Raw genomic sequence first — 17,423 nt, 5'->3', positions numbered from 1 at the left:
GAATGCAATCCCTTAAAGGGTGGAAAAACAAAAGTGGCCGGAAATGCTTACATGGATGTGAGGGTCTGCATACAAGGGGATCCGATCCCCCTTATGAAGGATTCCCCTTCAAAGTTGTATGAAGGGGTAGCATGTTATGGTGAAGTTTCTGCCACTGCTGGCAGGCCTTTCCAACCAGCTGGCAACGATGTTAAGTAGAGTGGCAGAGTAACTTCAAGTGATGACTGTGAGAAGGCATTATCAATATTTGGGTACCTCACAAAAGGGGCAACACAGTCTATTCAGAGGTCAGTATAATTGTGGAGAAATGCATCCCGAGTATGAAAACACAAACTTTAAAAAGAAAATACCTGCTCTTTAACTTGTGTTAATGCGATTATAAAAACTGTCATTGTATTGTTTAATTACATATGAACAGGTGAAGCCTTACTTAGATCCAGACAGCACAATCCTACAGAACATTCAAAAACAAATATCAACCTATGTAGGCCACCAGAATGCTAGTGAAACGGAGTATAAAGATTAAAAAAACCACAAGCAGCAGATAACATTTTTTAAAAGAAATATTTGCTTACCTCCGGCCTAATGGATGGAAGAATAACAATTTCTTGCAGTGCCTGCTTTGCTAGATCCTGCCCAGCTATATCACTGAATTTAACAGATGGCCCACTAAGATACAATGAAAAATAATATTAGTTTACCAAAAAGTAAACATTTCGCTATCCTCCAAATAGTTCTCTAATTTTAAAATTGCCTGTTCCAGAATTAAAACGTGGGAAAAGATAAAAGCACTTCTGGGGCGTTATACGTTTGGAAGGTTATTTAACAATTTGGTCATGTCGACAAAGAAGGGCCATAACTAAATTATTAATTACCAATTCAACATACACATTTATGCACGTTCAATAAACCTTTGGAGTCTACAATTCTGATTTTAGTATAAAGTCTGTTTTTTTCACTTTGTCTTAAAAAAAATGACCATTAGAAAATTACATTATTCTTAATACCAAAATACACCGTTCAGCTACAACAGTGATTGATAGCTGAATATGTATCATTTTAAACTACATCCATTCCCTTAAAAAGTCCACTCACACATAGAACTTTTTCAGTAGGTCATCATTATTGTTCATTTCGCATAATATCCATAAAATACAAACAACAAACATTAAATATAAAAACATCTTAGCAAACTCGTCCCAAAGCCAATTCAAATGTTATTAAACAAAATGCATCACAATTTGCATACACATAAAATGCATACCAGAAGAATAAAAAAGTGTTACTGCTATTATTTTATACATGTTAATATAGAACAAAACCACTATCTAAAAATTATACATCATGCACCATTTATTTCTATACCAAATAAAGTCTCTAAAGAAGTGTGTAATTTTACAAATGGACTTACCACCTTGTCATAAAAGTGAGACTATACCCTCTACATGATGCCCTCCATGTGCCCCAAGAATTGTGAACTTCATCTTACATCAATAAAAGCTTTACCTTGCAGAAAAAGTCATAGTTAGTAAAATATTCATACCACAAGGGATCGTGACCAGTTCGTCATGAGTTCAATTCAGTTAGGTAAACTTTTTGTATTGTGTACAACACTAAAATACGGATACTCAATATCTCAATAAACGACCATGAAACATGTATTCAATATTCATTCAAGAATACATATTTAGAAAACCACACACTAGGAAGTGCCAAAACAACAAAAATATTTTTCAAAATGCATTTAATTAGTAATATCAATAGATCAGCAACATAATATATAGAAAAGGTTGCGCGCAGAAAAGAAAAGGGTTTAAGGAAGTGATGGTGGTGGGTAGTAAAAGATGTAAGTAAGTCAAAGTAGTAGGGAGCAATTCAATGTTTTACATACACTGGTAATGAAGACCAGTACAATGAAACCTGTCCGCTATATTTCATTTACATGTAATCTGTAAATTATAGTGTGCACATAATGCATATTCAATGATGGTCTGATGTAGAGCATTATTACGCTCAAGACAAAATGTTGGTCAACAGAAAACAAACAACTTCACAAACCAAACAAGTGGCTGGCAAACAGACATTACATGTGCAAAAGAACAACAAAGACAAAATAATGTGTCCTTTAAAAATTATGGCCACAAAAAGCGTTGACGGCGTTTCAACCGCTGGGTTACTATGCGGTCATCATCAAGACTTGAGATAGGCTTGAGCGATATATTGCTGTACAATAAAAAGATTACAAAAAATCATAAATGCATTCAACGAGTAGGTTTCTTCAAAGGTAAAGACTAAGGAATAAAGCACCCAGTGTCAAGTCATAGAAAGAGTAGTAGTAGACAAGTTAGAACTACCACCACAGCCAACGTGGATCCAGTGCCCAACAAGGCAATATGTAAAAAATCACCTTTATACAGGACTGGCCAATCACAAATGTTGATGGGTGTCGCAATTAATCCAGCTTCTACATGAAAACCAGAACAGACAGTCAATCATACTGCAACACTAGTATGGGACAGAATTACCATAGCCAAGTGATAAGATATCACTAAGGAATTAATTAAACTTACTTAAAAAAGCGAATTTTCAAATAGCATCAAAAGTGTCCAAAAGTTGATATATTCCACGTGTGGAGTATAAGTAGCACCCACGTAAGCGCCAAATCAATCGGCTGAGAAACAAGGGAAAGGCAAGGATAAATAATTAATTGGCCTCCCGCCATAAATCGAAGCAATGATCAAATCAGACAGGTACCGACCATACCCCACAGGGGAGTAGGTCAAAGCTACAAAAAAAGGAGTCATAGGCCACCATGGTCCAGACTCACTGTTCACCGCAAGCACAAAATCACATATCAGGAAGACCCCCTAAAGTACAGGACCAACCCAAGACATAAATCAGACAGTAAATGCTACAAAGCTAGGTCCTATAAGCAAATGTTTAAAGATCAAAACAGCCCGGGTGGCAACCCAAGAGCCCCAAGCATAATAAGGACCAGAGGGGCTGCTAAAATAAAATAGACTTAAAGTTATATAGGAATCATGACCTCGCTGGTTACCACCGCAAGGCAGTCCATGCAGCACTAGTCACGACCGGTAGCCCACTTAAGCCAGCGTATATACAAATGGTGCAAAGTCATAGGGAGTTTAAGCTGTGGTTGAAAAAACCACAAGCAGATACTAAAATGCAATGGGTCGTGCACATTACGAAGAAGCCGGGCTTACCAAAGTACAAATCCAGTGGGGAGCTCGAAATCGCAAGTTGTCTCCACGAGATTCAAGCCGTCTGACTGAAACGTCAGACTAAAAATAGAGAAGGCACAACCACAACGTGCCCAACGTACGTGGGCGCCATCTTGGAAAAGGTATAGGCACACATATATTAGTGCGGTCCCGAAGTTGCCAAAACCAAAACGGACTACAATGAACTGCGAACAAAAATCGATCGCAGATCATAATCTAGAAACTGTTATTAAATGGCCAACATTATATAATAATGCACTAATAAGTAAGTAAGTGTAGAACTCAAACGCAGTCCACCATAATTAAAGTGAGTTATAAAAGCAAGATGCATACAGTGGTGAAAGTGTTTTCCTTTGAACAGGTCTAGGTACAAGGTTCATGAAACACATAATACAACAATTCCACATCATGTAACACATAGTACAACATTTCCACATCACGTAGGTAGAGGTACAAGAGGTCACTGTCAATACATACTTCGGCATGATGTATATCATAAAAAAGGGGATATAGTTAGTTACATCATATAAATGAATTGCACACAGCGTATTATTAAATCGGTCGATCATTATATCCAATACATCGCCTAGATTCTACATCAACCAAAGACAAAAACAAGGGATATATAGACCGACATATCATAAGATTGTGATATCGTCATAGCCAATACATAAGATTGTTTCACAACAAATAACACCACTCATTATAAAAAGCAAAAAATGAACAGCTGGTTGCTTAAGGGTGTTAAAATGACAGTGCTGGCAAAGACAAAGTAGCATATTTATGGCTCAGCTTGTAATCACAGAATGGCACTCCTCCATAGAGTTAAGGCCAAGATTGATGCTATTGCAGCGAAGCATCCAGCGACATTCAGTCCTACTCAAAATATTGGCGATACTGCCACCTCGTTCCGGAATTTGTATCACTTCGATTACTTGCCAGCGCATATCTTCAGGGGCATGATTAAGCTGTAAATAATGTGCCACCAAGGGGGCATTTTCAGTTTGGCAACGTATCCTGCTTTTATGTTGTCCCAGTCGTATCTTGATCTTTTGGGGTCGTTTGGCCGATATAAATCAGGCCACAGGGACACCAAATTGCATATATGACGTTGGATGTATTGCAATTAGAAAAATTGCGCAAATCATGTTTGATGTTGCCATGCAAGAACTGTTTCGTGTTCATACTGGACACACACATGAGGCAGCCGCCACATTTGTAGTGTCCCACAATTTTATTTAAGCCCCACATGGATGTTAAATTCAGACTTTCAGGACGGGGCAAAGCTGCTCGGACCAAGTGGTCACGAAGATTTTTGCCCCGTTTGAAAGAAAAAAGTGGTAACTCTTGTGTAATCCCTGTAGCCACAACTAGCGGCCAGTGTTTCTTAATGATTCCTGAAATTTGGTTACTGCGAGTACCAAAGGTAGTCACACATGGTATGCGGGTCATGGATTTCCGAGTTTTAGGAATCAGCAATAGGTCACGATGATTGTACCATGCCCGTTTCATCGAGCGCTTAACCAATTTCTGTGGATAACCACTTTGCTGTAATTTTTTAAATAAAATCTCTGCTTCACGAAAATAATCATCCTTAAAAAAAACTATTTCTACGAATACGTAGAAATTGTCCAAAGGGAAGCCCGTCCCTCAAACCTCTCGGATGGTTACTCGAATATTCTAATAGAGTATTCCGAGCAGTGGGTTTGGTGAACAATCTGGTGGACAGCATCCCTTCATATGGAAAGATGGTAAGATCCAAAAAATCAACATGACAGTTGCTTGAACTAGACGTGATTTTGAGATCATTGGAACGAATTAAGCCAAATCAAAAACCTTTCCAAAGAGTCCTCAGTCCCAGTCCAAATGAAACAAGCATTTGCAATGCAATAGGTCTCGCATTAGGAAAGTTTGAGCTATTGGTCTTGTAAATGACAAATATTTTATTTATGTGTCGGTTTTGAAAATAGCGAAATTAATAGCTTTGTCATTTACAATGCCAATACTTTTAACTTTTGCAAATGTGACACCTATAGCATTTGTAATGCAACATGTTTTGTATTTACGTGACGTAGCCAGTGTTTAAATTTTGTTTTATTAGTGGAACCGTTCCTCCATCTTGGAAAGGGAGCATACTAGTCCCTCTTTTTAAAAAAGGGGCTAGAGACCTACCTCAAAACTACCACCAAATCGCTCTATTAGATGCTATTGGCAAGGTCTTTGCAAAATGTCTTCTTAATTTAATTAACGATTGGGTGTCTAAGGCCGAAATTCTACCCTATGAACAAACCGGTTTTAGGCAAAGGCACGGTACCCTAGATAATCTGACTGCACTCCAGGTTATAACTGAGAAATATGTCAAGGTTCGTGGAGGGCGAGTTTATGGCGCCTTTATCGATTTCTCCACAGCTTTCGACAAAGTGGATAGAACATTGCTGTGGGGAAAGTTATTTGATTTAGGGATGCCATCCACTCTTATCAGATTAGTCCGTGCCTTGCATTCTGATACCTGGTGCAGAGTGTTGTTGGGTGGGGAAAGAGGACTGTCTAGAATTATCTCCACAGCTAATGGGTTAAAGCAAGGCTGCCTATTGGCTCCTCTGCTGTTTTCCCTATATATAGCCGATCTACCCCAGGTTCTTTCTGCATGTACAGGTATTGTTCCAAACTTGGGGGGCTCCCCAATCGTATGTCTTATGTACGCTGATGACATTTTGATTCTTGACCTAACGCCTAAAGGGTTGAATAATCGCCTGCATGCTTTGTACAATTATGCAGGAAAGCATAATTTGCTGATAAATATTGCACAAAGTAAAGTGATGTGTTTGACGGGTAGGAAGAATTCTAAATATGCAAACTTTCATTGGACCGTGGGGGGCCAAAAGTTGGAAGTAGTGCAATCTTATACTTTTCTTGGCAAAATTGTTACGAGCAACTTAAGTGAAAAAGCTCACATAGCTAATAACACCCGGAAAGCTATTGTCCAGGGAAAGAGTTTGGTTTCACTATATAAGGCCACAGACAGAAGACATTTCTCAATACTGCTGGAGGTATATCGAGCAAAAATTCCTGCCTCTTTACTTTACGGAATGGAGTTAATCGATATGAAAAGCTGGAGTTTCTTGAACTCCTCTGAAGGTAAAATCCTACGTAGCCTTTTATCTGTCAACACAGCTAGTTCAACAGCTGCTCTTAGACAGGAATTCGGATTACGTAGTAGCTGGGTTCAAGGTCTAGCGGGGAGTGTGCGCTGGGTCTTTAGCCTGGCAAAGGGTGAGCCTGGCACATTAAGACATCTTATAAAAACTGAGCTGCTGGGAAATTTTAATGATTACTCTTTAATTTTAATTTTATTTAGATGTGCTGTGAGCCAATTACAACTAGATGAAGCTGTTTTATTTTCTTTATCTGCATATCAGCTGAAAACCCTCCTGAAGTCCGCATCTTGGGAATTAGGGTTTAGACTGGATAGAGAGACTCGTATTCTGAAAAAAGGCACCACTCCAGTTATTGATTCCTGTCTGGTGAGGAATGCGCAACCCTATGTTTTTTGGAACATTCCTCATGGAGTCAGGCATCTATTGTTTTTATTAAGGCAGGACTTACTTCCTTTGAAATCTCTCTTATCCAGATGGTATGGTTCATCAGCCTTATGTGATCTCTGCAATATGAAAAATCAGGACTTGCTCCATGTCATCTTTGTTTGCCCAGCTCTAATGTCGCACAGGCGAAAGTGGCTAAGACCCATCTGTCTCCAATTGAATATTCTGTCTGCTACTGCTTTTATTGCGGCTATGAACAACCCCCCTAATGAAATGTTCTGTTTTAAATTGTATAACTTTTTAAAATGTTTTTTGACTCTGTATTAGGTGGTTGTTTCGACGTCTAGTTCACTCTGTATTTTTATTCATTATTCTATGTAATGTAACATCACTTATTCAAGATTTTATGGAATGTAATGCTAAGTCTTTTATGTGGATCTCATGAGAGTTCCGTAATCATAAATAAACTTGTAAACTTGTACGTGACTTAGATGTATTGATATTACAAATAACAATGGCTTTTAATTTTTTAAAATAATGAATACTTAAATAAAAGTCATTGTAATTTATAATGGCAAAAGCTTAAACTTTAGTAAATAACTTTTGTGAAGATTATGTCAGTGTATTTTATTGTGACGAAAATCCAAGAACAGAAGTGAAATATTAATATATTTTTGTGACATTTGTAATAAAGCTTGAAACATTGAGAGAACATATTTGAACCAGTTGTTGTTGAATAGTTGCACAGATTGATGCTGTGGTGGCGCTGAGTGATGTTGTGGTGGCGACGAGTGATGTTGTGGTGGCGACGAGTGATGTTGTGGTGGCGACGAGTGATGTTGTGGTGGCGACGAGTGATGTTGTGGTGGCGACGAGTGATGTTGTGGTGGCGACGAGTGATGTTGTGGTGGCGACGAGTGATGTTGTGGTGGCGACGAGTGATGTTGTGGTGGCGACGAGTGATGTTGTGGTGGCGACGAGTGATGTTGTGGTGGCGACGAGTGATGTTGTGGTGGCGACGAGTGATGTTGTGGTGGCGACGAGTGATGTTGTGGTGGCGACGAGTGATGTTGTGGTGGCGACGAGTGATGTTGTGGTGGCGACGAGTGATGTTGTGGTGGCGACGAGTGATGTTGTGGTGGCGACGAGTGATGTTGTGGTGGCGACGAGTGATGTTGTGGTGGCGACGAGTGATGTTGTGGTGGCGACGAGTGATGTTGTGGTGGCGACGAGTGATGTTGTGGTGGCGACGAGTGATGTTGTGGTGGCGACGAGTGATGTTGTGGTGGCGACGAGTGATGTTGTGGTGGCGACGAGTGATGTTGTGGTGGCGACGAGTGATGTTGTGGTGGCGACGAGTGATGTTGTGGTGGCGACGAGTGATGTTGTGGTGGCGACGAGTGATGTTGTGGTGGCGACGAGTGATGTTGTGGTGGCGACGAGTGATGTTGTGGTGGCGACGAGTGATCGCTGAGTGATGTTGTGGTGGCGACGAGTGATGTTGTGGTGGCGACGAGTGATGTTGTGGTGGCGACGAGTGATGTTGTGGTGGCGACGAGTGATGTTGTGGTGGCGACGAGTGATGTTGTGGTGGCGACGAGTGATGTTGTGGTGGCGACGAGTGATGTTGTGGTGGCGACGAGTGATGTTGTGGTGGCGACGAGTGATGTTGTGGTGGCGACGAGTGATGTTGTGGTGGCGACGAGTGATGTTGTGGTGGCGACGAGTGATGTTGTGGTGGCGACGAGTGATGTTGTGGTGGCGACGAGTGATGTTGTGGTGGCGACGAGTGATGTTGTGGTGGCGACGAGTGATGTTGTGGTGGCGACGAGTGATGTTGTGGTGGCGACGAGTGATGTTGTGGTGGCGACGAGTGATGTTGTGGTGGCGACGAGTGATGTTGTGGTGGCGACGAGTGATGTTGTGGTGGCGACGAGTGATGTTGTGGTGGCGACGAGTGATGTTGTGGTGGCGACGAGTGATGTTGTGGTGGCGACGAGTGATGTTGTGGTGGCGACGAGTGATGTTGTGGTGGCGACGAGTGATGTTATGGTGGCGACGAGTGATGCTGTGGCGTTCAGTGATGCTGTAGTAGTGCATAGTGATGTTGTGGTGCCCCTGAGTGATGTTGTGGTGCCCCTGAGTGATGCTGTGGTGGCCCCTGAGTGATGCTGTGGTGGTGGAATAGATAGATAGACTGAGGGCGATAGATAGCTAGAGAGAGGGCGAAAGATAGATAGAATGATGGCGATAGATAGAGTGAGGGCGATAGACAGATAGATAGAGTGAGGGGCGATAGATAGATAGAGTGAGGGCGATAGATAGACCGATAGAGTGAGGGCGATAGATAGAGTGAGGGAGATAAACAGATAGATAGAGTGAGGGCGATAGATAGTGAGGGCGATCGATAGATAGGTAGATAGATAGATAGACAGAGTGAGGGCGATAGAGTGAGGGCGATAGATAGATAGAGGGCGATAGATACAGGGCGATAGAGGGCGATAGATAGAGGGTGATAGATAGATAGAGGGCGATAGATAGATAGAGTGAGGGCGATAGATAGAGTGAGGGCGATAGATAGAGTGAGGGCGATAGATAGAGGGCGATAGATAGATAGAGGGCGATAAATAGAGATAGATAGATAGAGGGCGATAGAGGGCGATAGATAGATAGAGGGCGATAAATAGAGATAGATAGATAGAGGGCGATAGATAGAGTGAGGACGATAGATAGAGTGAGGGCAATAGATAGACAGATAGAGTGAGGGCGATAGATAGATAGACAGATAGAGTGAGGGCGATCGATACAGTGAGGGCGATAGATAGATACAGTGAGGCCACTGGCAGAGGGATGAGACCAAACGTTTTAAAATTTCACCCAAATAGAACCTGGATTCTTAATATTTAGGGTGCTCTCTTTTCTGACTGGTTCAAACACGTCTGATGTGAATCATTGCAAAAAAAGTCTAATCCCAATAAAAAAGAATCTAGAAGTTATAAGTGACTTGTGAATGCCACACCTATTGTATATTACTGATCAGGAGTATCCCCTTTTTGAAAAAAATCAAAAATAATTATTCTCAAATGTTTTCTACATGTTTCCTCAATTCCTGCCAAGAGCAGACTACAAAGAGAACTAAAGTGAAACTCACAAATTACTGTATGTACTGGGGATAGTGCACGAAAACGGTTAGCAAAAACTACTTGTCTGAAAAGACGAGATGATACCTCCTGTGTACTACTCTACCTTCACTGGCAGCACCTTGCAGGAAGAGTTACTTCGAAAACAATTGTATTGCCAGCTTAATTCACACTCCACAAATGGGACAGAAATGCTCATAGTGCAATCACAACAGAATGCCCCGTCTTCAATCAATGCCTACAAATTCCTGCAATATTCCAGTGGTAAAAAGGTCCCCTCTTAACTACTATGGCCTGAAACACTTCCTATGAAAAAGAGAAAGAATGAACATGTCAAGTTCAAGGGGGCTTTAAAGACACCTCTATCTGGCATTTAACTCAGCTGGGACGCCTACGGATGCCACCAGCTAGAAACGATAGTGCTCTGGCAAATTCCCTTTAAAAATAATTATTTACCGACAAGATCGAACAGAGGGGGTAAAATGGAAAAATAATTGTTTCCGTATTTGAAAAAGCTAGTAGGAGTCGAGCACTAGACAACAAAAAGTTACCAATCACAGGGGTCAAGTGGCACTCATCCCACTTGCTCAAAGTGTTCGTTAATCCACCTATCACCGACTTAGATCTGACCTCGGTTGTAGTTTTAGAATATGAGGTAATGTAGAGTTGCAGAATTGAAACAATAAAACGGTGTACTTTTAAACATTTAGCACTATCCAGGGTATAACGTGGAGAAGTAACACATTGTCGTTTATGTATCACTTTATGCACTCGACTTTTGTGGTAATATTGGCCTCATTTATACTCAAAAGAGTAATTTAAATGAACGATTGTCAAACATCGGTCGAGAGTGCGGCAGGCTCATACCAGAAAGGCTAGGATGGGTTTGTCACAGAGTCAAGCGACTGGTATGCAGTGAGTAACAATATCACCTCCAGAAAACCACGAGGGCTGTCGCAGGAGAGAGTGCGCTCTCCTTACGTTGGCGAAAACACGCTGAGTGTTAAAGAGAGTCCGTTTCAATCTGATCAGTGATTCTGAAAGAATTACAGGTCTGAAACAGCCAGTTACATTGTCGGAGGCTTTGAAGAGGCTTCCTTTTGTATGATGAAGCGCTACTTCACAATAAAGTATGCATTAATCTTGGAATAACTCATATGCCATGGCTTCGAAATAAATCTCTGGTCAATCGTAGTTTTAAATTATGCGAAATGCAGTTCTGGCTAAAATGCGTCCATTTGACAAACCGCATTTTAAGTAGCAGATAATAATGCAGCTTTTCAAGCGTTTGGGATTAAAATGGAAGCATTGGAAGGAAGTATTTCCTACTGTGATATACAGCCGAAAATGCGAAATTCAGTTTTAGGATTAACTACAACACGTAAATCGAGCAATAACAATCTTGGTGGACGCAACTCCTTACAGTACGATACGCCCCCCAAAAAGCAACACTATATTCCTTCGCTGGGGATGGTTTCAGTGATACGTTTGCAAATGAAAAACGATTTGAGAAAAAAAGTCTACCAAAGGGCTTTTTATAAAACGGGTAAGGAAGAAACGTAATCTAGACCAAATGTGCCGGGCCATTAGTACTCATTAGCGTACTGGAGGGATGGGATACTGGGCCGGAAGTAACCCTCGGCCGGAAGAGAATTCCCGCCTGGCGGTCCCAGGCAGAAGAGGCGAATGCAAGCAGGGAATACTGTCTACAGAGACGAGGCTCAATCTGAGCCAGCAGCGCCTCCCCTCATACAGCCAAGCTGGGGAAATCACTATACACTGTGGCCATAGGACTAGTGTCAAATATCCGTAGCCTTTGTCATGGAAACAATCCAATCGCCACCCATCACACCTGACTGTCGCGATGCACGCAACACTATAACATTGTTTTCCTGCAGAAGGACAATGCCCAATACAGAATCGACAATTGTACTTGCTGCTGATATAAATGTTAAATGTAAGCATGCATATATCATTAAAGTGAGTGTGTTGGGGAGACTTGGTTACATATGCAATTTTAATAAAAACTAATTGTTGCAACGTGATGTAAAAGTCTGATTTAGGATTGGCAATATCTTTGGTCACTGAAAGTGCCTAACACTTGGACCAGGCACAATTATTCACGAAGTAGCTTCTCCACGCACAGGTACTACTTACTGTTCCCTAAAAAGAACGTCGGTCCTGTACAGAACTAGCACTCGCCACTAACGTACTAAAAACCCTTCTGAAGACAATTGAGATGTCCCGGAACAGAACTGCAGCCCTGCTGAGCAGTTTATAAGAACGGCAGCCCTGGTTGATAAGTTCAAATACTTCCAGGTTAAAATTTGAGAACTCATTCTAAGTAATGCAGGACGACCCCCATACAACGTGCAACAATCTGAAAGAAGAGCAGGTGCTATCGCACTAAAGAAAAATTAAAAAACAGTCTTTCCTTTGAAAGCCGTTACCAGAAGCAACAAGCAGGTAGTTGGAGGGAGTCTTTTAGAAGCCTGGTGTTGGTGAAGACTGGCAAGAAAAGAAAGCATTGGTTGAGCTAGTGTAATCAAACAAGCTCTTGGCATTGCTGTGGGGAGGCGGGGCGGGAGCGCATTGACGGGGGAGCAGCAGCGCGTGAATGGGAAGAGCGGCGGTGGGAGGGTAAGTCGGAGAGTGCAAAGTGCAGGCGGGAGCGGGGAGCGGAGCCTTTGAAGTGTGTGAGGCACTGAGAGACAGATGGTGGTTTGTGACGTAGCTGGTTTGTGAAAGCGCACGGAGCACATGCACTGTGGCAAATCCGCCGTTGGTTTGAAAGCTTAATTTGCCTACTATAATTCTCCCCTATCCATTCCTTGCGGAATGGGATAGGCGAGACCTAAAAAATGTCGTCAATATAGCGTCGCCAATGGCGAACGCTATCAAAAAAAGGATTGTTGTTACAGATAAAAATAAAACGTCTGTCAAAATCGCCAACAAACAGAATCGCAAAATTGGGGGCATAAGAAGCACCCATTGAGGTACCCTTAGTCTGTAAATAATATTGTCCATCAAACTCAAAATAATTCCAAGTCAATGATATCGTCAAAAGGTCAATAATGAAATCCGTCGGTACTGGCATTGGGGCAACCCGCGTGTCCAAGACCTTACGGATCACCTCAATCCCTTCCAATTGAGGGATGTTGGTGTATAAGGACTCGAGGTCCATACACACCAACAACTCAGTCTCAGGGCAGAATTTCATTACCTCAAGTTGGGAAATTATGTCGCCACTATCACGCACATAGCTGCTAATGGCACAAGCAAACTCCTTAATAAATACATCAATGTATTTGCACAATGGCTCCAGGACCTTTTACTTTGAATAAAAACTTTGCATAAATTCCATACAACATCTCTTTAGTTGAACGACAAGCGTTGGCAAAATTAAAAACTAATCAAGATGTTATAATTAAGCCTTCCGACAAGGGCGGTGGGATAGTGGTGCAGTCTAAAACTGACTACAAGACTGAAATTAAGCGTCAACTGAATAACATCAACCACTATCTGCCTTTAAAATCTAGTCCCTTGTCTGACATTCAACAGATAATTGCCACAGTTACTACAAAAGCCAAAATGGATGGCTTTTTAACATCGAAAGAATTTGCATTTCTCAATGCCAAATCACCGCGCATACCAGTACTGTATACACTCCCAAAAGGTGCACAAGAGTGTTCTCAATCCTCCGCGCCGACCCATTGTCTCTGGATGTGGGTCGGTCCTGGAGCCATTGTGCAAATACATTGATGTATTTATTAAGGAGTTTGCTTGTGCCACTAGCAGCTATGTGCGCGATAGTAGAGACATGATTTCCCAACTTGAGGTAATGAAATTCTGCCCTGAGACGGAGTTGTTGGTGTGTATGGACCTCGAGTCCTTATACACCAACATCCCTCAATTGGAAGGGATTGAGGTGATCCGTAAGGTCTTGGACACGCAGGTTGCCCCAATGCCAGTACCGACTGATTTCATTTTTGACCTTTTGACGATATCATTGACTCGGAATTATTTTGAGTTTGATGGACAATATTATTTACAGACTAAGGGTACCTCAATGGGGCTTCTTATGCACCCAATTTTGCGATTTTGTTTGTTGACGATTTTGAAAGACGTTTTATTTTTGACTGTAACAACAATCCTTTTTTTGATAGCGTTCGCCAGTGGCGACTTTTTTTTATTTGGACTGGGACTGAGGACTCTTTGGAAAGGTTTTTGATTTGGCTTAATTCATGTTCCAATGATCTCAAAATCACGTCTAGTTCAAGCAACTGTCATGTTGATTTTTTGGATCTTACCATCTTTCCATATGAAGGGATGCTGTCCACCAGATTGTTCACCAAACCCACTGCTCGGAATACTCTATTAGAATATTCGAGTAACCATCCGAGAGGTTTGACGGACGGGCTTCCCTTCGGACAATTTCTATGTATTCGTAGAAATTGTTTTTTTAAAGATGATTATTTTCGTGAAGCAGAGATTTTATCCAAAAAATTACAGCAACGCGGTTATCCACGAAAATTGGTTAAGCGCTCGATGAAACGGGCATGGTACAATCATCGTGACCTATTGCTGATTCCTGAAACTCGGAAATCCTTTCCCGCATACCATGTGTGACTGCCTTTGGTAGTCGCAGAAACCAAATTTCAGGAATCATTAAGAAACACTGGCGTCTAGTTGTGGCTAAAAGGATTACACAAGAGTTATTGCTTTTTTCTTTCAAACGGGGCAAAAATCTTCGTGACCACTTGGTCCGAGCAGCTTTGCCCCGTCCTGAAAGTCTGAATTTAACATCCATGTGGGGCTTAAATAAAATTGTGGGACACTACAAATGTGGCGGCTGCCTCATGTGTGTGTCCAGTATGAACACGAAACAGTTCATGCATGGCAACATCAAACATGATTTGCGCAATTTTTCACATTGCAATACATCCAACGTCATATATGCAATTTGGTGTCCCTGTGGCCTGATTTATATCGGCCAAACGACCCCAAAAGATCAAGATACGACTGGGACAACATAAAAGCAGGAAACGTTGCCAAACTGAAAATGCCCCCTTGGTGGCACATTATTTACAGCTTAATCATGCCCCTGAAAATATGCGATGGCAAGTAATCGAAGTGATACAAATTCCGGAACGAGGTGGCAGTATCGCCAATATTTTGAGTAGGACTGAATGTCGCTGGATGCTTCGCTGCAATAGCATCAATCTTGGCCTTAACTCTATGGAGGAGTGCCATTCTGTGATTACAAGCTGAGCCATAAATATGCTACTTTGTCTTTGCCAGCACTGTCATTTTAACACCCTTAAGCAACCAGCTGTTCATTTTTTGCTTTTTATAAAGAGTGGTGTTATTTGTTGTGAAACAATTTTATGTATTGGCTATGACGATATCACATCTTATGATATGTCGGTCTATATATCCCTTATTTTTGTCTTTGATTGACGTAGAATCTAGGCGATGTATTGGATATAATGATCGACCGACTTAATAATACGATGTATGCAATTCATTTATATGATGTAACTAACTATATCCCCTTGTTTATGATATACATCATGCCGAAGTATGTATTTACAGTGACTTCTTGCACCTCTACCTACATGATGTGGAATTGTTGTACTATGTGTTACATAATGTGGAATTGTTGTATTATGTGTTTCATGAACCTTGTACCTAGACCTGTTCAAAGGAAAACACTTTCACCACTGTATGCATCTTGCTTTTATAACTCACTTTTTAATTATGGTGGACTGCGTTTGAGTTCTACACTTACTTATTAGTGCATTATTATCTAATGCTGGCCATTTAATAACAGTTTCTAGATTATGATCTGCGATCGATTTTTGTTCGCAGTTCATTGTAGTCCGTTTTGGTAGCTTAGGGACTGCACTAATATATGTGTGCCTGTACCTTTTCCAAGATGGCGCCCACGTACGTTGGGCACGTCGTGGTTGTGCCTTCTCTATTTTTAGTCTGACTTTTCAGTCAGACGGCTTGAATCTCGTGGAGACAACTTGCGGCTTCGAGCTCCCGACTGGATTTGTACTTTGGTAAGCCCTTCTTCTTAGTAATGTGCACGACCCATTGCATTTTAGTATCGGTTTGTGGTTTTTTCAACCACAGCTTAAACTCCCCATGACTTTGCGCCATTTGTATATGCGCTGGCTTAAGTGGGCTACCGGTCGTGACTAGTGCTGCATGGACTGTCTTGCGGTGTTAACCAGCAAGGGCATGATTCCTATATAACTTTAAGTCTATTTTATTTTAGCAGCCCCTCTGGTCCTTATTATGTTTTGGGATCTTTCGGGGTTGCCACCCGGGCTGTTTTGATCTTTAAACATTTGCTTATAGGACCTAGCTTTGTAGCATTTACTGTCTGATTTATGTCTTGGGTTGGTCCTGTACTTTAGGGGATCTTACTGATATGTGATTTTGTGCTTGCGGTGAACAGTGAGTCTGGACCATGGTGGCCTATGACTCCTTTTTTTGTAGCATTGACCTACTCCCCTGTGGGGTATGGTCGGTACCTGTCTGATTTGATCATTGCTTCGATTTATGGCGGGAGGCCAATTAATTATTTATCCTTGCCTTTCCCTTGTTTTTCAGCCGATTGATTGGGCGCATAACGTTGGTGCTACCTATACGACACACGTGGAATATATCAACTTTTGGACACTTTTGATGCTTTTTGAAAATGAGCTTTTTTAAGTAAGTTTAATTCATTCCTTAGTGATATCTTATCACTTGGCTATGGTAATTCTGTCCCATACTAGTGTCGCAGTATGAATGACTATCTGTTCTGGTTTTCATGTAGAAGCTGGATTAATTGCGACAGCCATCAACATTTGTGATTGGCCAGTCCTGTATAAAGGTGATTTTTTACATATTGCCTTATTGGGCACTGGATCCACGTTGGCTGTGGTGGTAGTTCTGACTTGTCTACTACTACTCTTTCTATGACTTGACACTGGGTGCTTTATTCCTTAGTCTTTTCTTTTGAAGAAGCCTACTCGTTGAATGTATTTATGATTTTTTGTAATCTTTTTATTGTACAGCAATATATCGCTCAAGCCTATCTCAAGTCCTGATGATGACCGCATAGTAACCCAGGGTTGAAACGCCGTCGACGCTTTTTGTGGCCATAATTTTTAAAGGACACATTATTTTGTCTTTGTTGTTCTTTTGCACATGTAATGTCTGTTTGCCAGCCACTTGTTTGGTTTGTGAAGTTGTTTTTCTTCTGTTGACCAACATTTTGTCTTGAGCGTAATGATTCTCTTTTTGAACTTTTAACATATATAATAAATTATAACTTTTTTTGAATTGTTTACGAATACGCAGGCTTCTTCTTTTCGCTTTTCTGTTTTCATTGTTTGCATGGAGTTGGAATATCTATTTTGACTTCTCTACCTGAACCCCTGTTAGGTGTTATAATCGACTGTCCCTGGTTCAGGGTTGTTGAACAGCCCCTGTAGCCTGTT

At 41.4% G+C, this 17,423-nt stretch overlaps 1 protein-coding gene across 4 annotated transcripts in view; it reads right to left on the bottom strand.

The window, feature by feature from the left end:
- The window catches only part of SPAST (spastin), a 660,914-nt gene that overhangs the window by 403,948 nt on the left and 239,543 nt on the right, over positions 1–17,423 (bottom strand). For all 4 annotated transcript variants that reach the window (XM_086927121.1, XM_086927120.1, XM_086927118.1 and 1 more), the window contains one exon: positions 576–669. In XM_086927121.1, the coding sequence (XP_086783247.1) occupies positions 576–669 (94 nt within the window). The remainder of the gene's footprint in view (positions 1–575; positions 670–17,423) is intronic.

Source organism: Lissotriton vulgaris, chromosome 6 (genome assembly GCF_964263255.1).
Source record: "Lissotriton vulgaris chromosome 6, aLisVul1.2, whole genome shotgun sequence".
Taxonomy (NCBI): Eukaryota; Metazoa; Chordata; class Amphibia; order Caudata; family Salamandridae; genus Lissotriton; species Lissotriton vulgaris.
Note: the sequence above shows the minus strand (reverse complement) of the source record. Positions and strands in the feature narration are given on the sequence as shown.